Source organism: Myotis brandtii, unplaced genomic scaffold (assembly GCF_000412655.1).
Source record: "Myotis brandtii unplaced genomic scaffold, ASM41265v1 scaffold744, whole genome shotgun sequence".
NCBI lineage: Eukaryota > Metazoa > Chordata > Mammalia > Chiroptera > Vespertilionidae > Myotis > Myotis brandtii.
In genome coordinates, this window is record NW_005370965.1 from 1,126,316 (window position 1) to 1,149,450 (window position 23,135).

At 40.4% G+C, this 23,135-nt stretch overlaps 1 protein-coding gene and 1 pseudogene across 3 annotated transcripts in view; one reads left to right on the forward strand and one right to left on the reverse strand.

Annotated features, from left to right (window-relative positions):
* The window catches only part of DIS3L2 (DIS3 like 3'-5' exoribonuclease 2), a 303,483-nt gene that overhangs the window by 236,722 nt on the left and 43,626 nt on the right, over nt 1–23,135 (reverse strand). For all 3 annotated transcript variants that reach the window (XM_005882957.2, XM_014530601.1, XM_014530602.1), the window contains 4 exons: nt 19,689–19,829; nt 18,765–18,922; nt 10,689–10,742; nt 6,941–7,042 (listed from right to left, as the gene is read on the reverse strand). In XM_005882957.2, coding sequence (XP_005883019.1) covers nt 6,941–7,042; nt 10,689–10,742; nt 18,765–18,922; nt 19,689–19,731 — 357 coding nt within the window. In that variant the 5' untranslated portion in view covers nt 19,732–19,829. The remainder of the gene's footprint in view (nt 1–6,940; nt 7,043–10,688; nt 10,743–18,764; nt 18,923–19,688; nt 19,830–23,135) is intronic.
* Nucleotides 18,052–18,463, forward strand: LOC106724190 (annotated as a pseudogene).

Here is a 23,135-nt window from a genome sequence, read left to right on the forward strand (position 1 = left end):
GTCCGCAGGCCGCTCTATCCACTGAGCCAAACCGGTTAGGGCAATTCTAGGCTATCTATAAATATAAAAGGCTAATATGCTAAGTGTCCAACCATCCGACCAGTCACTATGACGCGCACTGACCACCAGGAGGCAGACGCTCAACACAGGAACTGGCCATTTACAGAGAAACAGTACCAAGGACCTGGCACCAACAAAGCAACACTCGGCTTCCCCCAAGTGGCACACAGGCCCTGACACAACCCTGAGAAATAGCCCACCAAATCGCAGCAGATGCTGCCAAGACCCCATGGCGCAAAATGCAGCTCACAGCCCAGCCCAGCCCAGAAATGGTGGCTGTGGGCACTGGGTAATGACGTCACATAGCAACTCCCGGCTTCCTCTCCCTAGCAATAGGCCATTTAACAATAAAAAGCACCGTGGACCTGGTGCCCACAAAGCAACACTCGGCTTCCCCCAAGTGGGACACAGGCCCCGCCAACACCCTGGAGTGACACCCCACCAAATCACAGTCGACGCTGCCGAGACCCATGGCGCAAAATGCGGCCCACAGCCCAGCCAGGCCTGGAAACGGTGGCCGTGGGCACCGGGTAATGACGTCACGTAGCAATGCCCGCTTCCTCACCCTTAGCAACTAGTCTTCTTAGAGTTTCTTCAGCCCAGGAACATGACTTGCTTATAGCCAGGTGGAAACATTTTACACTTTAACCAAATGTCTGTGAAGCGTTTTCCCATGCCTCATCTCATTTGATCCTCACAGAAGTCCTGCAGTAGGTAGATAGAAGACTTGGTGAAATCCTATTTTCTTTTCATTAGCTGGAAAATGGATATTTAGAAAGCTTAGAAACTTGACTCAACTGAAAAGAAGTAAGAAATGGTGGACCTTGAAAAGGACTTCAGGTTTTCTCACTGTGCAGAATATAGTCAAACACTGCTACAGTTGTTAAGTATTTAACCTTTTGTTCTCCCTGCATGATCTACAATAAAATCTGCTTCATGTTGATATTTACTACTGTGTTGCTGACAATTACCTGAAAGAGAAGTTGGGGTGCTTACGCACACTGGCAATTTAAAAATAAACGCTGACTCGCACAAGTATGATACATATAAAGCTCTCGCTGGCGCCAATTGCATGCGTGTGTTTCAATCTGTCATTGTGGATCGTGAATTTGGTTGACACTTCTATTACAGAGAAAGGGCGAATAGTGATATTAAAATATTTCTTCTAATTAATTTCCTTTCAATGTGCATGAATTGGTTTACCGGGCCACCAGTCTTACTATATTTTTAAATATTCAGACAAAAGAATATAGAAGCTTGGTTCCAATGAATAGAAATTTCACTTGAAATTCAACCTAACTCTTCAGCTAGTCAGCTTCTCTTTCACACTTCTCTTTTACCTGATTGAGTGTAATTTAACTATGTTCCTGTTGGCCTCCTTCACTCTGATTTTCTCATGGTCACTCACTATGGTTGCATCAACTAAACTGCTCACCCTAGCTCCCAATCAAGCAGAATAGGAAATATTTACTAGTAAACAGCTTTGGCTCCTCCTATAGGAGGCCTTAGCTTTTAACCCACCTCCCAGATCTGAGATTCCAGAGCTGAATTTCCTGTATGTAACTAGAAAAGGCCCAGAATTCTGATCTTAGGGTTTGTCTTCTACTAAGGTTCTTGCTCCTAGTACTGCTCTAGCCAATACTAGTGTAGGGATCAAATCCTACCCTTAACTCCCAGCCCAGTGGCTGCATCTACTAGTCTGTTTGTAATAAGACAGTCCAACATTTCTGAAATTAGACCTCTATCCTATCCCGGTCCCAGAAGGACCCACCTCCTACATAACAACTGCCTAAGTGCTTTCTGAATATCTGTGCAACACGCCCCATGAATGGGGGATCTGCTGTCAACAAGTCAGGATGGCATCTGGATCTGCAACCATTTGACTCTGTACCTTGTCCAGCTCTTGATTTTTTTAAATATATTATTTAATTGATTTCAGAGAGGGAGAGAGCGATCAAAACATCAATGATTAAGAGTGAATCATTGGGGATTGTGCCAGAATCGAACCCGCAACCCTTCAGTCCGAAGGCCAATGCTCTATCCACTGATCCAAACTGGTCAGGACAAGCTCTTAATCTGAATTGGGTCAGTTCTCTCAGTATCTGATCCATCAACCACAGCAGATGTCTGGTAAGGTTGTGACACATTCCCAACATCTGCCTCCATAACACTATGAGAAGCCATCATACCTCTCTAGTCTTAAGATACAAGCACTAGAATTCTAATTATTTTTTTCTAAGCTGTTTATTTCCTAAAATTAATACTAGGCCTTTGGTCATTTGAATAGTCATCTTCTTTACCCATGATGGCAACTTAAAATATTAGCTAATGCTAAAGCATATATTACTGTTTTTTATTTATGCTGATTTTTATGATATCTAACAATATCTATCTACAGATCAAATAACTTTCTTTTTTATATCTCTAGACTAATAAACAGCAATAAGACCATGAAATAAGATGTGAATCTGAATCCCAACTCTATCGCTGCCTACTTCCCTAAATAAGTAAGATCTTTAAGCTAAGCCCCAGGGTTCTCATTCACAAAATTGAAACAGAGATAATAACAAACTAAAGAATGGTGTGAGGCACTAAATACAGTTCTTGGTACATAGTAAGCACTAAAAAGTTAGCAATCAGCAGCAACACCTACAGATTTACAATGCTTATTTGTAATATAAAGTATTAAGAGAAGGGTCCAGCCAGAGTGGCTCAGTTGATTGAGCAATGACCTATGCACTGAAGGGCTGATGGTTTGATTCCCTGTCACAGCATACACCTGGGTTACAGGTTTGATCCCCAGTCTGGAAGCAACCAATAGATATTTCTCTCTCTTTCTCTTTATCTCTCTCTCTTTCTCTCTCTCTCTCTCTCTCTCTCCCCTCCCTCCCTTCCTCCCTCTCTCTCCCTCTCTCCCTCTCCCTCTCCCTAAGCATGTCCTCAGGTGAAGAGTAAAAAATAAAGTATTAAGATAAAGAAAACAGTAGAATACACTTTTTTTAGTTAACAAAAAAAAGATGAAAGACAAAGTTGTTTAACAGTGATGGGAGATTAACTTGATTGGAAAAGGAAAGAATAGGACAAGGAAAAAGAATGGAAGAGACAGGATGAAGATCAAATAAATGACAAATAGAAGATTTTACAAAGCAAAGTACAGTATTCTGTGAGCTTCTGGCAAAGGGGGCCAAGGATGCTGATTTTCCAGGAGGGTGGGCTCTAGAGAACAGTTAGCAAACTCTGCTCTTGCCAGTGTCTAGAAGACTTGGTTGAGGGGCAGCAGCACTTAGCCAACGGCATGGCAGGAAGAGAGCTTTATTCCATACGTTCCTCCTCAAAGGGGAAACTTTCATAATCATCTCTTGCCAAATCATTCTCAGCCCCACTCTCCTCCTAAAACAAAACAAATCTTCTCTCCTCTCCATTCCCATCCTTCAAACCTTAGTTCAAATGTAATCTCCTCTATGTGGACCTTCCCCAATTCACTCAGAGTTTCATGCTTCCATAACAACATGTATTTCTCTTTCTATCCTGCAAACCATAATACAGTTGTTCCCATCCCCTTTCCATACAGCCTAGGAGCTCCTTAAGAGCAAAGCCTATAACCTATTGGAGTTTGTACCTCCAATATCTAGCACAAAGCAAGATGGGTGGAAGATGAGAAGCCCCTGGTACCCTGCACTGCTGCAGGCAGAAACATCAGGATCATGGCTCCTAACTATTTGGGCAACATGCACCAACCCTCTGTTTTAAAAACCTGAGGAAAGCCACAGATGCTCAGCCTAGAAAAATACATACACATGCACTCACTCAAAAAAATAAAATAAAATAAGAAAAGAATAGTAAGCTAGGAGTCAAAGGATTCTGGATTCTACTCCCTGGTTCTGTCAAAAACTCCAAGTTCTCAGAGAAGGCAATTTCTCAACTGACAAAATGAAAATAAACTATCATTTGCCCTTCAATTATCCTTCATTAGATGACTGTAACAAAAATATACATAAATACTAAAAATGTGGAATAATTCTGAAATTAAAATTGTTATATACGAGCAAATTGTTTTTTATATTGGCTCACAGCTTGCTACTTTTACAGCTATCTATTTTGCCAAAAAACAAACAAACAAACAAAAAACATGCTGTGAAATAAATTGACTGTTTACTACAATAGCTAAAAGAACTGTTGTTTTTTTCCAAAACCCCAAAGGCCCTATAGTTTACATACCCAAGAGGGGTGAGCACAACAAGTATAAAGAAGCAAAGACGAATAATCCAATTAATTCACATTTGTTCACACCATTGACTACAGATTCCTTTGATAACAATATGCTTTTGTACTAACAAACCTGTAATACAATTGACCAGTATGCTTTGAGATGTTGAGCTTCTACATGTCTGGGATTCTTGATGGCAATCTGAATATTCTCTTCTCTCCAGTTTGACCTTATCATCAACAACTGTCACAGGTGGGTTGCAGTCAACAGCGCTCCCCTCTTCAGAATGGGAAGCTATGAAATATTCTAACTAATGAGTTCTAAGAGACAGACCTTCTGAGGCTGACTTTAATATAAAAAGCCATTGTCGTGCTGGCCGGTGTGGCTCAGTTGGTTGGAGTGTCGTCCAGTACACAGAAAGGTGGCAAGTTCGATTCCCAGTCAGAACACATACCCAGGTTGCAGGTTCGATCTCTGGTTGGGGCACATATGGGAGGCAACCAATCAATATTTCTCTCTCACATAGATGTTTGTCTGTCTGTCTGTCTCTCCCCCCGCCTTCTCCCCCTTCCTCTCTCTAAAAATCAATTTAAAAAAACAACAACACATGTCCTTGGGTGAGCATTTTTTTTTAAAGCAACTGTCAGGCAGTCACGTGAAGACCCTTAGGGGCTCCACAGAAACAGCGTAAGTTAGGAATCCCTCTACATTTCAAGTCTGCTGAAAGTGGAAGAGGACCTGTAGACACACCCAGGCTGGCCTTCTGTCATTGCCCCTTCTCTACTCCTACCAGCAACCCAGCAGGTCCTCCTGGCCAGTCTAGGCTCTTCTTTTTATCCATGCCAATCTTTTACAGACAAAGAGAATACAGATATTAACTGTAAAATAGAAAAGCAACAAGTTGTGTCTACGTACTCTGAATGTTTTGACTGTGGAAATACTATAAGAATTTTTGCAAATTCTTATCTGCTTAACTAGTTCCAGTGAACCAGAAATCCACAAAATTAAGACGTTTTAGGGAAAACCACAACTTTGCTTTGTTGAGTCTTAAAGCGGGTATAGGTTTTTTTCTAGAAGTAAAGGCACCAAGGCAGAAATAAGAATAACCAAGTCCTAAATCTGTCCTTTTAGAACTCAACAACAGCAACAAGCATATTCAACTCCAGCCTACCCCCATCTTCTTAGGCTTCTTGCCCAAAGCAAGAGTGCTTCTGACTATACCAGGAAAGGATGTGCTTGCTCGTCTTAAATAGAAATGTGTAAAGAACAAGTAACCAATTTATTTATTCATATGCTTGTTTATTTTAGCCAAGGACAACAAAAATGCCAGGCAACTTGGCCTTGTTCCTCTAAGCAACCTCTGCAGAGCTCAACAGGTGTTCTTCACTAATCAACACCTAGTCAGCTCTAGACCTACCCAACTCTTCCGTTTCCTTCAATTCTACCCACTATCATCCCTTAAGTCAAAGAAAGCCATATTTCTTGCCCTTCTTTGGCTCATCTTAATTGTAATGCTGTCTCTTTACTTTACCAAATGACCTCTAAGAATACTTCCTCTGGCTCGACCCCTTTGGCTTGGCCTTAATGCACTCCTCTTATCTTCTTGGACTTGGTCAACACTGTGCTAAATGATGCTTTCAAGAAAAGAGAAAGTAAACTAAATCTATCTATGTCCCTAGGACCTGGAGCCAACACTTAACTGTGCTTTCAAGGAATCAGAGGAGGAGACTATATCCACACTGGGGGAGCGGGGATCTGGATTAGAATAATTCACTTTCATAAAACACTCTATACTTAACTTCACAGCATTAATAAACATTATCCTTAGCACTGGCCGGGTGGCTCAGTTGGTTGTAGTGTCATCTGTACAACAAAAGGGTGAGGGGTTCGATTCCTGGTCAGGGCACATATCTAGGGTTGCAGGTTCGATCCATGGTTGGTGTAGTCAGGGCACGTACAGGAGGCAACTGATCAATGTTCTCTCTCAATCTGTTCCTTTCTCTCTCTCTAAATCAATATAAAAAACATATCTTCAGGTGAGGATTTAAGAAAAATGTATCCTTAAATTTGTATAAGTGCAATTAGTATGTGTCTCTTCCTGCCTGTACTCCCCACCAGACTAAAAGCTCTATGAGGGCAAGAACTATGTCATCTTGGATCATGATTAATTTCCCTACACCCTACAAATCCCTGGCACACAGGTCTAACTCAATTATTCTAGTCCAGTCAGATAAAAATGAATTAAACTTATGCCTCAACAAAGCTCTGGTATAAGGTAATACTTCCCACATTTCTGGATCTGTTCTTAATAAGAATTGCTACCATTAATCTGGCACCATTCTATGATTTTTACAGGTATTCTCATCTAATCCACATGACAAACCTATGAAGTAGGTACTATGATCATTCCCATTTTATGGGAGAGGCATTTGAGGCATAGAGAGGTTATATAATTTGCAAAGCATGTGACAGGGAAGACAAATCACAGGGGAGATAGCAAGGAAAACAACTCAAATCATTCCATGTCTGCTCACCAGATGCTTCTATGTCCTAAGCATTATGTGGCCTGTTTCTGAGACAACCACAGGGCCTTAGGGGTCCATAACTACTGATGAACCATGGATGCAAAAGTCCCTGAGAAGTCTATAATTAGAAAATGAAAATTTAACTCACCTTCCACTGCTCCTCTGGAAGCAGCTTCACAACCACCAGATCCCCATTCAAGGCTCTATTACGAGCAACAATCCCATCAATAAAAATGTCTCTATCACCATCCTAGGTTGAAAAAAGAAATAAAATAATTAGCTTACCAAAGCTTGAACCAAAAATTACTTCCTTGGTTTAAAAACTATGAACTCCACAATCTGTCCACTGATTTAATAGGAACACTAGTACATAGCCATAAGCAGACATAGAGGGAGCTCAGTCCCTTTGGAACTAACAGAAATGATGACAAACACATAAGAGCAGATTAACAGAATACTAACAAATCACCAAGTAAGAGAAAATCTACTACAAGCAGGTCAAAGACAAACAAAAAACACACGAAGCAAAAAACTAGGATTGCATGCTTTCATAACTGAAATAAGAAAGGAGTAGGTTATCCTTATTACGTTTTAAATAAAATAAAGCATGCTGATATCTTTTCTACATCAGCTAAATTTTTTTTAAATAAGGGTAAGAGTAAAAAAAAATAGAAGGTTTTCAAGAAAACAGAACAACAACATATAATCCCTCAAGAACATCAAGAGCTAGAGCAGCTCTAGAATGTGGGTTCTCTAAGAGGAAGCCAGCAAAATCCTACTCCCCCAAACCTCCCCCCAGAAAAGTGGCAGAAAGAAAATTGGGATTGTTTTTATGGATAGCAAAGTAGATAGCAAAGAAGAAAAGGAATGTAAATGAGATTCATAAAGCATTCTCATGTTCTACCTCTCTCACTGACCTAGGAGCAGGGTAAACTGTGAATGCAACAAGGCTTGGGTACTTTCACCCTCAATCACATGCTTATAAACAACCCACTTTAAGCAGTGTAGCCCCAGTGAACTCTGCAGGTACCGATTGCTAAACTTAAATCAGTGCCAGATTACGTTACAAAAATAAGCCAAATTTTACAAAAATACTTAAGTGGAAAACACAGCTAAGAAAAAGCATGCCTTCAACAGGTAAGTGACAAAATTAAGTATTTTCCAAATGTTTCATCAACAAACATGCAAACATGTACTCTTTTCTTTTATCATTCCAAAAGTTTATACTACATGCTTCTTTTCAGAGGATAAGAGAGAAATAAAATGTTAATTTTTCTTAAATAGCAAACAGGCTTGGAAACTCAAAATTTTCTAATATAGATGCTATAGAATGGATTTAACACTCAACAGATGACTACAGGTGATTACTATGACATGTTAGTCAAAGTTAAAATTAGCATTCCAAATTTACCACCCCCACGGGATTTTAGACACTCAGCAATTTTTATAGTTTCTGGTTACAAATCATAAGAGATCTTTTAGAACAGTCTTTCTGTTCAAGTTCCACTCTAGCCATGGGCTGGCAGCTATGCCTGCATACTCTGCCAAACCTGACCCACCCTAGTCCCTGAGGGACAGCTACCATGTTAGCCACAAAGACAGAATTACCACAGTTGACCTCAAGACAAGCAAGAAAGAGGCAACCAGAGAGTGAACAACTAAAGTGTGACATACCACCATCAATCACTGCCTTCTGCAATTTATAAAGCAATAGGATATCTCTGGCTTCCTAAGAATGAAAAAAGAGCTGTCTGCATGTAGGTCATCCTACCCATTATCATGTGTCAAAACATGCAGTGAGATGCCTCTTTCATGAGCAGTTACACCACCCTTAGACAGCTCAGAGATTTAAGACGTAAGATGCTGGTATTGCCATGTTTCTATCCCAGGAAACCAAGAGAAGCAGGCTGAGTTGAACTTCAGAAAAGACACAAATCTATAAATATTGCACCACTACTGAGCTCTTACTTCATTCATTCAGAAGCCTGTATCTATTGCAGAATCTCTTATTTTAAAGACACAAAACATGGGAATATCTCAATGTTAAAAGTTTGCATCATCCCTCTTAACTACTTTTTAAGGCCAAAAGGTGAACTGGCTGCAACATCTGTCACCCCATTCTTTTTTATGGCTGAGTAATATTCCATTATATATATGTACCACATCTTCTTTATCCACTCATCTATTGATGGACACTTAGGTTGCTTCCATATCTTGGCAATTGTAAATAATACTGCAATGAATATAGGGGTGCATATATCTTTTCAAATTAGTATTTTAGACTGCTTCAGATAAATACCCAGAAGTGGAATTGCTGGGTTATATGGTAGTTCTATTTTTCATTTTCTGAGGGACCTCCATACTGTTTTCTATAGTGGCTGCATCAATTTACAATCCCACCAACAGTGCACAAGGGTTACCTTTACTCCACATCCTCACCAACACTTGCTGTTTGTGTCAGTAATACTTTTTATATAATCCAATGGGTAAGACCTAAACTTGAGATATAAATGTGAATCCTTGGCTTCTGGAGGAGAAGGGAATAAAAGAACTAAACTGAGCTTGAGACCAGGTCTTAAGGTTAATATAATAACAACAATATCTATGAAGTACACGACTACACTTGTATTCTCACTAAACCTGTCCTGTAACATTATGAAATACTAGAGGCCCAGTAATTGGATTCATGCACCAGTGGAGTCCCTCATCCTGGCCTGCGCCCTCTCATAATCCGGGACCCCTCGGGAGATGGTGGACTGCAGGTTTCGGGGATGGGACCAAAACCGGCAGCCCGACATCCCCCAAGGGATGTAGTAGTGTGCAAAGCGGCAGGCAGCCAGGGAGGAGCCTGAGCCCGGGCGCCATGCTGCTCCGCTTGTGCCTGCAGTCGCCCAGTAGCACTGCCACGGAGGCAGGAGAGGTTCATGGGAGAGGTTCGGGCCGCTGCAGCTGCGCTCCCACTGTGGGAGCACACTGACCACCAGGGGGCAGCTCCTGCATTGAGTGTCTGCCCCCTGGTGGTCAGTGCATGTCATAGCAACCGGTCAAACAGTCAACTGGTTGAACCATCGACCTGTTGGTTAGGGTTTTATATATATAGATGTTAACTGACATCTTATATAATAAAACCCTAATATGTAAATCGACCGAACAGCAGAACGATTTCCTCATCTATAAGCAAAAGTTTATTCCTATAGTATCTTCTGCCTTGAAAAATATATAATTCTACTGCTATCCTATTTATGGTGTCATAGTTGAGTCAGGAATTTAAGAACATTGCTCTCTTAGCTTTGTACAATCAAGTCTTATTCAGAGGCCTGCTGCTAACTATATGCCAGGGTGGACTTCCTTTAATGGAAAAGAGCCTGTTAAAAATGAGTCATGAACATAAGGAAGGGTATAAAGACCCAATGGTAAAAAGCCTTGTACCAAGTCCTATCACCTACATAAAAGTGATGTGAGAAAATGACCAAGAAAAAAAAAAGCATTACACATTACTTTTGGACAAATGTGCAGATTAGCTCATGCAGTAGAATGAAAGTAGATAGAATATTTGTTTAGGAAAGATTAACATAAATCAGTGGAAAACCCATAAATCCTTTTAAGCTATAAACCAAGGGCATCCAATTACATGAACTGGTGGGTGTCTGGGTGGGTTCAGCTGCTCTGCAGCCTAGTAACAAATGCCACCCTTTTCATTTGAAGTGTGATTTTAAGACTGGCAGAAAGGGTTGTTAACCAAAAGCAAATTTTGTTTAAATCTGAAACAAATCCTTGCCCGTCCTCAATTTTGTTTTACTACTCTGCTTTTTTAGTAAGAATATATTATTTCGGTTCCAGAGCACATCTAAAAATTGAATGTGAAATTAAGTTTATTATAAAATTATTGGACTTACCGGGGAAGGAATGAAGGCTTCATGAAACTTCTTTGGATTAATTCTCAATACACCCTTTAAAATAAAATTAAAAATATATGAAACTTCAACAAGTTATACATGTATGATTTTTTATACTTATTTTATTCTTCAATAAAAAGTTTTAAATTAAACAGTTTGATCTAGAAAACAAGTTAGATTATGAGAATTGCTCATTAAATGCATGAAACATGATTTATATTGGTACATGTAACATAGGGTTCCATCAAATACTGAAAGCTCACACTGGCTCCTTGCTGTGAACAGGTAGAGGTAAGAAGTAACAGAGCCTGGCGTGGAGTGGGAAAGTGGCAGCTATTGGGATTGTATATGCCCCTATATGCTGGTCTTCAAATTCAAACTTTTATTTTAAGAACAAGGTGATCAGGAAATTACACTTCACTATATAATGGCCTTTTTAATTCTCTAAGACCTTTCCACAATTGCTTGTTTCTGTGACAATTTTCAAAGTGATACAGGTTGATTTCCAACCTGGATACTTAGACTCGAGGGATCAGATGCATAATTTTTTACTCTAGCCCCTCTGCAGAGCGGAATGAGTCAATAATTCAAAGTGGTCCAGAACCAGCTCTTAATGTAAATGGGGATCCTGGCTCCAATAGCCAGGCCACCCAGTCTGCTTTCAGCTTCATGTTATTCCAGCACCAAATCAGGGTCTGCTTCTATTTATGCACAGGGAGCAGGTGGGGGCTGTGCTCAATACCAGTTCAGTATTTTAGGCTCTTGCAGGAAGTTGTAACCCTCCCCACGTCCCAGCTGCATCTGAAGGCCAATGGAACACATGGGTAGAGGCCATTATTTTGCTAAGAGCCAGATTCAAAGAGTATCTTGAGAAAGCGTTTTAAATAACATTTCCCCCCTAAAAGGTCGAAAGACTCAAAGATGCATAATTAACAAAACAGGTAAGGGCATAAAATAAAGCAGAAAATAATTCTTTCTTTCACTGGCCCACCATGTTTAAATTATAAATTTCCATGCAACAGTTTATACTACCAATAATATCCCAATACGACTACTACAAATGCTCATTCAGTCCTTAGTTTAATAATTATTTCTTGAATTCTGACTATATTCAAAACCCTGAGATAGATAATATGGAAGAGAGAGTGATGACCAAACTCAGCCCTATTTGAAGTAAAGCATTGGTCATGCTCATATGCATGAATACAAGTCCTTTGGTTGATCTCTTACCCCACGCCTCCTCCCCTGCCTTCCCTCTGAGGTTTGAAGGTCTATTTGATGCTTCTATGTCTCTGGACACAGACAATAAGAGGGTGGTGGGGTCATGTGCTGGGGGCCGGGAGGGGGCAGGGAAAGGTCAATAGGGGAAAAAGGAGACATATGTAATACTTTCAACAATAATTTTTTAAAATGAAGTAAAGCATGAATGCTGTGAGGATGCAGCTCACTTTCAGCTGGAGGCACCTCCTTGACTTAATTGAAACCTGGCCATCCCTGTTCTCTTCCAAACCCCACAGATGCTTTGAAGTTCATGCCATTAGCTCCTGCTATAGCTCCTAGGGCTGTCATCTTCAAACCTGATCATATCCCTGATTCACGAAAGCTTTGACTTGTAGCTCACTCCCAATCCTATAAACATTTAATGGGACTTCACATCCATATTGATGACCAGGCAACCCTAACAGTCACTCTAGCCACCTTTTCTTCCACCCAACCCTAGTCACTTTCTCCCATGTTCACACCCCATGTCTTGTCATCATTGCTAATAACACCACCTCTAAACACAAAAAGTCAAATATCATACTTTCTGATTAAAATCTCCTGGCCTTCCAGCTCACTTACGGTAGAAACACCACTTCGAAAAGTTTTCATCTTCACTAAGAACTCCAACCCATGAACCTGACCACACTTTGACCATTCATCATCTTCACACTATGCTTACTCCCTTTCTTGGCTACCTAATTGCCATGGCCTGCCATTACCTCCTGCCCTTGCAAACCTGGAGCCTTGAGTCCACTCTTCCTCTTATATGTAACTAGTAAAACCTCACTCCCAGTTGACCGCAACTATCTGCCTTCTCCATGACTAAACCCAAGGAGCTGAATGTTACTGTAGAAAAAAACCACACAACTGGACTAAGTAGCCTAACATGGCAATCACAAACATGTTTTCCATGGCTTACAGGATATTTGAGAATATTCAAAACTAAGGAATTTCACATATCCTATATAATAAAAGCCTAGGTGGCATTGCATGATGTCGTCACAAGATGGCCACCACAACGTCGTCACAAGATGGCCGCTTTACGTCATCACAAGATGGCCACCACAAGATGGCCAGCAGGGGAGGGCAGTTGTGGGCAATCAGGCCGGCAGAGGAGGGCAGCTGGGGGAGAACAGGCCAGCAGGGGAGGGCAGTTGGGGGTGAGATCAGGGGGCCATCAGGCTGGCAGGGGAGGGCAGTTGGGGGCGATTGCACCAGCAGGGAAGGGCAGTTGGAGGCAATCGGGCTGGGAGGGGAGGGCAGTTGGGGGCAATCGGGCCAGCAGGGGAGGGCAGTTTGGGGTGATCGGGCAGGCAGGGGAGCAGTTAGGTGTCAATTAAGCCGGCAGGGGATCAGTTAGGGGGCGATCAGGCAGGCAAGCGGTTAGGAGCCAGCAGTCCCGGATTGTGAGAGGGATGTCCGACTGCCAGTTGGGATCGGACCTAAATCAGCAGTCGGACATCCCCCAAGGGGTCCCAGATTGGAGAGGGTGCAGGCCAGGCTGAGGGACACCCCCCCATGCACAAATTTTGTGCACCAGGCCTCTAGTAAATATATATATATTTCTAGATTTTGTTGAAACATCAGCTAACCCCACCCAGCAACAACCACTTGAGTTGAATAGCAGATGCTTCTCTTATAGCAATAAAAACAATCACAAATAACACAACCTTCCTAATGCCGCAACCCTTTAATACAGTTCCTCATGTTGTGGTGACCCCCAACCATAAAATTATTTTCGTTGCTACTTCATAATTGTAATTTTGCTACTGTTATGAATCGTAATGTAAATATCTGATATGCAGGATGTATTTTCATTGTTCACGACCCACAGGTTGAGAACCGCTGAGTCTTATACCAATATACTACATGTCACATACAGTTGTAAGAGCCTTGTATCTATTCAACTAATTTAACCCTCAAAGCAACCCTAGGTGATAGGTACTATTATCCTCTTTTTTATAAACCAGAAAACTGAGACACTGAGAGGTGCCCACTTTCACACTACATTCTAACCCAAGCAGTCTGGTTCCAGATACCTTGCTCTTAACTACTACAGACTGCTTCTGTTTGCCATACTCACACCCAGGGCCTCTTTGCTCACTTATGCCATCTACTCCCTTCCCACAGAAAAACCGAACTATATTCCAACCCTCAATCTTTCCAATCTTGGTGAATGACAACATCATCCATCCAGTTTCTTGACTCAAACTCTTAATAACCATCCTTTATTCCTCCTTTTGCCTCACCTTTCACATTTAATCTATTACTATGTCAAGCCAGTTCTAGCTCCACATCCATCCACTTCTCTCCACCTTCACTACCACTCGCCTTGTTCATGTCTCCCTATTTTCTTGCCGGATGTACTCTGATGGCCTTCTACATGGTCTCCAGCTTCCACTCTAGTCTACTTGTCTTACAACTGCCAGAGATGTTTTTAAAGCATAAAACAGATCATGTGCTTCCCCTGCTTAATGCCCTTTAGTGACACCTCCGTCTCCATCATTCTTTAAATAAAATCCAACTCTCCGACACAGTCCAGAGACCCTACATGATTTGGCAGCTGCCTAACTCTCCAACTTATTCTCACATGGTAATTCCTTTTGCTTGTCATGTCCAACAGGTTCCTTCCTTAGTCCTCAAAAACACCAAGCCTTTTTCTGCTCGCTATTCTTCTACTAGCTACTCTCTCTCTGCCTATAATGTTCTTCTCCTAATTCTTCAAATGGCTGGCTCATTTTCACCCTTCAGATCTCAACTGAGAGATTACCTCCTTAGAGGTAGTTACAGCTCTCATCACAGGTATAATTTCCTCTTTATTTCTTTACTTGCTTTTGCCTATCTCCCCAGTGAATTGCCTCTCTGTTATGTTTGGCACTTAGTAGGCAGTCAAGAAACATTTGTTGAGCTAATTAATTGACTGCAGAGTTGAAGCTCTCCCACCACCCCTAATAATAATGTTAAGAATGTCATCTGTTTCTTCTAAATGACTGGACAGTCCACTGTAATGTCACTTCTATTCTTCTCTTTAACTCACACCCAAACGTTCTCCAGCTGATTTCACTCCTAACAAATGGTGAAGGTCCTAGAAACTAGGTTATCCTGTCCTGTCTTCCTGAACTAGAATTTCTTTTGAGGTTCAAAAACACCAATATTTTATTCCAGGGGGAACTCTGACATCATGTCTTGGGCAGCTCTGGGGGCCCAGCTTGAACCACCTTTAGACATAGCAATAGCTGGGATTAGGAAACCAACCAATTCTACCATCTTCCTATCCATGTCGCTTTGGTCATCACCACAAACCTAAGTCCCTTCCAAGACTGTCTATTCCATACTCTCAATTTCTCCCAACATCCCCTAGAACAACCTCAAAACACTGTACCTACAGAGGGAGAAAGGACATATATTCTTTGATATAATGATTTGTTACAAAAAAAAATTCCAAAATACATGTGCATGATCATGAGTTATTGCTGGTCAGTTCAAACATAGGGAAGAGATTTCTTGGTCACTGTGGACAGTAATTTGATACCAATGAAATGTCAAAATATCAGTCAAAGTATTGAAAGGAAACAAAAACTATTATGCTATCCTATTTTAAAATATTTCAATATCTCTCATTAAAAGTTGCTCCTCTGGGTTGAGGAAAGAAAAAGGATGTAACAGTATGCTTATGTGTGAATACAAAAGTCACATGCTTATAAGTATGTCTAGAAAGTTTATTTTCTCCAACAACACTAAAAAATCTCTTATTGTCTAGCTCTCTACCTTACCCATTAAGGCCTGCACACATGAAGTTCATGTCAGAAAGCAGATGGACTCTGTTTTTTTGCCTATGAAAATATTATTTACAGTTGTTGTATATTTCACACAGTGACCTCATATCTGGAACCCATTCATTTCCCCATCTGCAGAGAACAACTGTTCTCATCTGTCGGGGGGGAGGCTCTGGCTAGAGTCTATTGATGTCACAGGCCAGGAGGAATCACTTAAAAATGCCTGGAAATGAGAGTTGTTATACTTATCAGGTTTTTGGTGTTTTATTTTACTATCAGCAAAGAGTTACTGCAAAAGTAAAAATTAATAGGAGGGAGCAAAAATGAATACAATTGCAGAATATTTCCCTCACATTATCTGTGTAAATCCTATAACCAAAATTATAAGCAATTTTTCTTTCAAGTTATAACAACCAAGATTCCCCTCACTCTTCTTCAAAGACAGTAAGTACCTTGATCCTTTGTTCAGCCAGTAAGTAAATGTTTATTCAATATAAACTTATTAAGCATCAATCAAATGCCAGCTAGGTGGGAATAAGACATGATGATCCTGCACACAAGGAAGTAAACAATCTATATGAGGAAACATAAAATGTCAAGAAATGGTAATAGGATTAAAATAAAGGGTAAACCAAGAAGTCAGCTTCAGGAAAGTAGTAAAGGCTGATTCTGTGGAGATTGTAAGTCAGGCCTCTCAGAGGAGGTGATATTTAAATAGAGACTTAAAGGTCAAGCAAAATGACATCAAGATAGTGGGAGAAGGCGTTTCAAGCACCAGGAACAGCATGTACAGAGAAACAGAGGAGTCAAAGAGCAGAGTCTTTACAGGAAAAGTTTGAAGATCAGGGTGAATGGAGCAGAACGCAACTGGAGGAAAGTGCAGGGGATGAGAATGGGAAAGGCACAACAGGTCCTCGTATGTGGAACAAGAAAAAGGCCAAGAAACTGTACATAAAATGGAGTTTAGTGTGGGCCAAATGATAAACAGCATGTGAATGGATTAATGAATGGCCAAATGGCCAACTCTCCTAAGAGAGGCCTGTCAAAGAAATCCTAGGGAAGCTTTAAAAATAAAGCCAATAGGACTTCTAAAGTCAGAAAGATTAACTCATCTGTTAACTACAGTTTTCAATTCAAGAGTGTATATTAATCACATGTGCACTTAACCACAGTTAAATACAAAAAGGTGACAAAAAAGGAAGAGAAGACAATGGTATTTATTAATTGGCTGGACCTTCAGCCAAAAACACAAATATAGAAGCTGAGCTCTCAGAATGAGAAAAAATCTAACAGTCAACATTTTCAAGTGAGCCACGCTTAGTATTTCTATACTAATCCAAGAATTATGAAATGAACTTAATTCAAAGAATATGTGGCTCTGCCTGCCTCTCCATCTCACGACCTACTATCTGGCTCCCATTTCATGGCTAAGAAGACCTAAGCTACCCTACTCCATACTGTTTCACAAGTTCATGTTTTTTTAGTGCCACTATTCTGCCCACACATTTAATAGATCCAAACCAGTCCGGCTGGTGTGGCTCAGTAGTTGAGCACCGACCCATGAACCAAGAGGCCCCCAGTTGATTCCCAGCCAGGACACATGCCTGGGTTGCAGGCTCCATCCCCAGTAGGGACAGGCAGAAGGCAGCCAGTCAATGTTTCTCTCTCTCATCTATGTTTCCGTCACTCCCTCTTCCTTCCTCTCTCTCTAAAAATCAATAGACATATTTTTTAAAAATAAAAATAAAAAATAGATCCAAACTAGTCATCCTTCAATATCCACAGCAGATGTCACCGCCCCGTTTCCCAATTTCCGCCAACCACTCTCCCATACCCCGGGTCACACTTTTATCTGAGTACTTACCATCTATCCCCAAATCATCTATTCACATGACTGCCTGCCCCCCATTGGGCTGCCAGTTCAAAGTACACAAAGGCAGCCTCACCCACCTTCATTTCAAGAGCACCCATGCGCATGCTCTTAATTATAACTGTGCCTGGCTAACAGTGGATGCTCAATAAACATTTGCTGAGCCAAACCATTATACTAGCTTGTAAAAGTACTTTGTAAACTATAAAGCACTCAACAAATATTGTTCTGCTGATGTTTACTGTTTCCTTTCAACCTTATTCTCCATCACTCAGCTTTCATGTGCTCAAGGCAAACTGAACTATCAATGATTCTTACAGCCAAAACCTATTTTCCACTTTTGTCTGAGTAGCTTACATTTGTCCCTACATTTATAAAGCTCTTTCTCTTATCTTTACTTATTCAAATAGTACCAATCCATGGCCTGGATCAAAAATATTACTTCCAGACAATACCCCGCGCTCTTTCTTTCTAACTTGTCAGGCACGATGACTCCTGCAAAGAAGGGTGGTGAGAAGAAGAAGGGCCGCTTCGCCCTCAACAAGGTGGTGACCAGGGAGTACACTATCAACATCCACAAGTGCATCCATGGTGTGGGTTTCAAGAAGCATGCCCCTCGGGCACTCAAGGAGATCTGGAAATTTGCCATGAAGGAGATGGGGTCTCCAGACATACGCATGGACACCAGGCTCAACAAAGCTATCTGGGCCAAAGGAATAAGGAATGTCCCATCTCGTATCAGGGTACATTTGTCCAGAAAATGTAATGAGGATGAAGATTCATCAAACCAGCTGTATACATTGGTCACCTATGTGCTTGTCACCACCTTCAAAACTCTACAGACCATTAATATGGACAAGAACTAATGCTGATGGTTGAATAAAGTTATACAACTACCTTGGAAAAAATATACATATATATCACTTCCAATAAAACATTCCTGGACAACCTTAACTGGAAGTAACAGCTCCCGTCTCTGAAACCCCAGAGCACTATGCTGTCTCTGTCTTGTGGCACCTATTACATCTAATTGCACTGTAGTTGTAAGAAGTGGGAAGCCCTATGCCTGTTATGTCATCATTTCTTTCAAAGCACACAGCATAGAAAAATAAACACTTTACTGATTCCACATATTCAAGGAATAGTCGTCTAGTATGATTTAAGCACCTGGATAAGTGTTCCTCTCTTCAAGCCTTCTGAAACATCCTCCTTAGACATGTAATTTTCAAAGATGCTCTTTTTCTTCCCTCGTATGGACTTGTTCTTTGACTTTTTGTCACTTGGCGAAGCACCAACACCATGTGGGCCAACCACGGAGGACACACCTAGAAACATGAGGCAGTAATCAACTCTTTCCTCAATCAAACATCACTGTATTTTTAAAACTAGAGATATTTTACCTTTTTTTTAATTTAGAATTACCAACATGAAAATGAAACTCCCTGCCCAGGCAGCGTGGCTCAGTGGTTGAGCATCAACCTATGAACCAAGAGGTCACGGTTCAATTACGGCATGTGTTACCGGCTTGATCCCCAGTGTGGAGCATGCAGGAAACAGCTGATCAAGATCTCTCATCATTGATGTTTCTATCTCTCTCTCCCTCTCCCTTCTTCTCTGAAATCAATAAAAATATATTTTTCAAAAATATTTAAATAAATTTTTAAAAAGAAAATGTAATTCCCTGATAAAGATTTCAAATAGTCACAAGAAGGAAAGAATAGGTAAGAAAACATTAATAAAATATATACAGATGAGACTTGAGTTTTAAAACAATACCACATATGCATGGAATATAATCTGAATAATGGGTTCAGTATGCTTTCTGTTTATAGACACAAACTTTTTAAAAATAGGAATTACTAAAAGATCGCCATTTTTCAAGAGGAAATTAAATAGCTGTGCTCAATATATCAACAATTTAAGACAACAAGAAATCACACTTAATTCTAGAACAAATAATGCAGGAGCATATTTAACAAGTCATCAAAAGAATTATAGGCCTCCTCAATCCTAAAACCCGCCCTGCACCTCCATTCCATTTGTATTTCAGATCTCTACTTGCTAGAGTAGACTCCATTTTCCTTTTGCTACCTCTGAGGGTCCCCAGGTTCAGCCTGCAGTCAGGATGACTCATTACTGGTTCCAAGGTTGCCTCTTCTCTCCAGATCCAGAGGGGCCTCCACTGCTCAGGCTCAGAGTTCTTCCTGCTTTGAGCAGCTCAGCTGTTACAAGCTGAAACCAAAGAGAAATGGGTGACTGAAGAGCAATTAACCTGTAGCCTCCTCTGTGCTCTTGGAAATTTAGTACTTGGATGGCAAAGGCAGTGTGGTGCGCTTCCTGGGTCCTGGCGTCACTTTGTCCTGGGCATTAATCAAGCACACCATCTGTCCTGAGTTTCTTTTCAAGGCCTTCACCTCCACAGTTATCACTAGCTTGCTTATTTGGACCACTTCAACTAAGAACTTCCACAAATGGAACAATGAGGTAGAAGTTAAGGAGTTGTGCAGTTCTATTTAGCTTGTGAAATGCACAAGAGCAGGAGGGAAGACAGTTTTGAAAAAGTAAACTTAGTCAAGAGATGTAGCATTGACTAAGTTTAACCTTGGACAAAATGACGTTCCTCTATGAAACCAAGTAATCAATTCCTTAGAATTCATCAACAAAATCTAATTCACTGCCGCAAAACTATGCAGGGAACCCTAGATGGTTCACTAGCTTTCAAAAAAATAGAAATATTGTAGTTAAGCATCTATTTCCCTATTCTGATCTGCCATCACTTCAAACCAGTCATCTGACCAGAAGCTCGGCCAGCTGCTTCTAAGGAATAGAAATCAGCTGCCTGGATCAGCGCACTGGAATATGGGACCCTGCAGCTGGCCCCATGACCTTCCACCTGGATACTGAACATGTCATCACAATGTCTACTTTCTATTCTCTGCTGGCCACCAGCCCAGGATTTAAGCCTATACTTGCAAATTTCCAAAATCCAGGTAAGCAGCCTTTATGCTTTCCCATAAAATGGATCAAGATGTCATTCTAAACACTAGCTTCCATTTCCTCTAAATTTCCCACTAACATCCTTTATCAAAATGATGGAATTTTTCTTTAAAATGAAATTAATATAACTCAGGAGAAGAGAAGCAACAGAGACAAAAGGTAATAGGCCATTTAGTCATACATGAAGAGATACAGAGAATGTCAAAAAGTGCAAAAAGGGAGAGAAATAGCTTGTCTTAGATAAAAAATTTTCAAGCTGAAACCATCTCATCTCATGGTACACATAAACTAATTATTAAAATTCTGTGGCACACCAAAAAATACATTTTTTCCTATATGACAAAAATAGGTTTAATTTTGATTCGTTCACACCAGACAGCTATTGTTATATTGGCTGTTGTCATTTTTTTATTTGCTAATTTAAGGGAAAAGGAGTCAGTGCCCCTGACTAAATAGACAGGTATTGCAATAGTCAGGTTTTAAAAATTCTTGTGGCACACCAGTGTGATGCAGCACACTGGTTGAAAATCTCTGTCTTAGATAAACAACAAAGTAGTGGGAAAGGCACATACAGGATTCCAGACTGTCTAATGGTCTAATTCAGAAATGCATTCATCCAGTCATTCATTCAACAAACACTTCTGCAAGGTACTGTACTAGGAATAATAATGGATACAAACATTAATTTATAAAAATCATATTGAACTAACAATACAAGTTGGGAAGTGATAGCATTAAATTTTTTTTAAATATGGCTAAATGTACTTATGATGAGAGAGAAAGGATATCTGCAGGACAGTAAATCAAAGAGAGCTTCAGAAAATTTTTAAGGAATAACTGAGAATGTGAGAAAATCATACTGCTGGCAAAGGAAACAGGGGTGGGGAGAGAAAGAGAGAGAGAGGGAGGAATACAGGCAGGTTCTTGCAACATTAATTCCGTTTGGATAGAGTCCAGTCTATATGAAGGAAAGCAGTGGTAAGGAAATTAAAACAAGTTGGAAGGTCTAGAAAACCAGCCCAGTTTTTCAGAAGTAGTAGGGACTTTCTGAAGCATGAGTGAGCAGGAGAGAAGACAGATCAGAGTTGTATTTCAGGAAAAATTAACCTGTGCCGGATTCAACTGCAGTTGAGAAAAACTGGCAGCAGCTGCACCTTAGGAAAGAACTAGAACAGAATGGGGAAAAGGAATGCCTGAACTAGAGTTGTACAGGCAGACACTGAAATGAAGAGACTTTTAACATGATGTCACACAGAACAAAGTGGCATCATTTGGCAACCAGGCAGATCTGAATGAGAGCAAGGAAGTGGCACCTATGTGAAATTTCAAACAAGGAAACTGAGGAATGATAACATCACTAAGATAGAGAAGACGATGAATTCTACTTGGGGTATTACATAGCTCCATATGGAAATGCATACTCTATACATGGAAATATATACCTTTACCTATACCTCTACACCAAATACTTAGAAACTAGAGCATAGTTTAGAGAAATGAATTACCCAGCCATTTGCATAAAGATGGTACTCCAAAGTTTTCTAAAATAGATGAAATTGCTAAGAAAGGGTAAACTATACAGAAGAGGGGCTAGGACAAAATCTGGGTTAGAGCAACTTTTAGGAAATGGAAAGAAGAAAAAGTAAAAAATATAACAAAGAAGTTAATAAAGATATACAGGCAGACACTGAAATGAAATAAAGAACTAACAAAATCAGATGTTACCAAAAAAAAAAAAAGGAAGAAAATAACTTCCAAAGACAGGCTCATGTTTCACATAATCAAAAAAAATCAACATAAAATAAAATAAAAATGGAGGAAATAGCTTAAAATGCAAGCAAATAAAAACAAACAATCCTAATATATTTAAAATGAAAAACACAACATACTAAAGAGATGGGGAGAGAACTAACCCAAATAACTTTTGAACAGTTAAAAACAAAAAAGAAATAAAAATTAAACTCAAATTAATCGTTTTTTAAAGAGGTATGGCTTAGCAATTCTAAAACTACTTTCTGGATATTCTAAGAGTAAACAAATAAGTAAATATACTGTGGATAATAGGAGTCAGACTTGTGAATGTGAGAAAGAAATTACAAATATAGAAAGTGTAAAAACTAGAATAAAGGCCTGTGGTTTTGAAATGAAGTTGGAGATATCATTGCCAGGGCTGACCAGCAGCCCCTGAACGACGGATGACCAGATTACTCAGACACAATTTGACTGTGAATGAAGGGCTAAGGGGCTTGCCACAACACCTGGGCCTAATTTCTCTTTAAATTCCTGCCTACTTGTTCCCAGAGATCAAGGTCTAATGTTCCAGCATCAGGGAACCAAGGATTATCTACACTAATAAAAGAGAAACATGGTAATTAGCGTACGACCGCTACCCTTCCCATTGGCTAATCAGGGAGATATGCAAATTAACTGTCAGCCAAGATGGCGGCCGGCAGCCAGGCAGCTGATGCGAACAGGGAGGCTTGCTTCCTTCAGTGACAGAGGACTCCAACGTTCCCCGCCTGCCTTGCCGGCCTCTGAGCT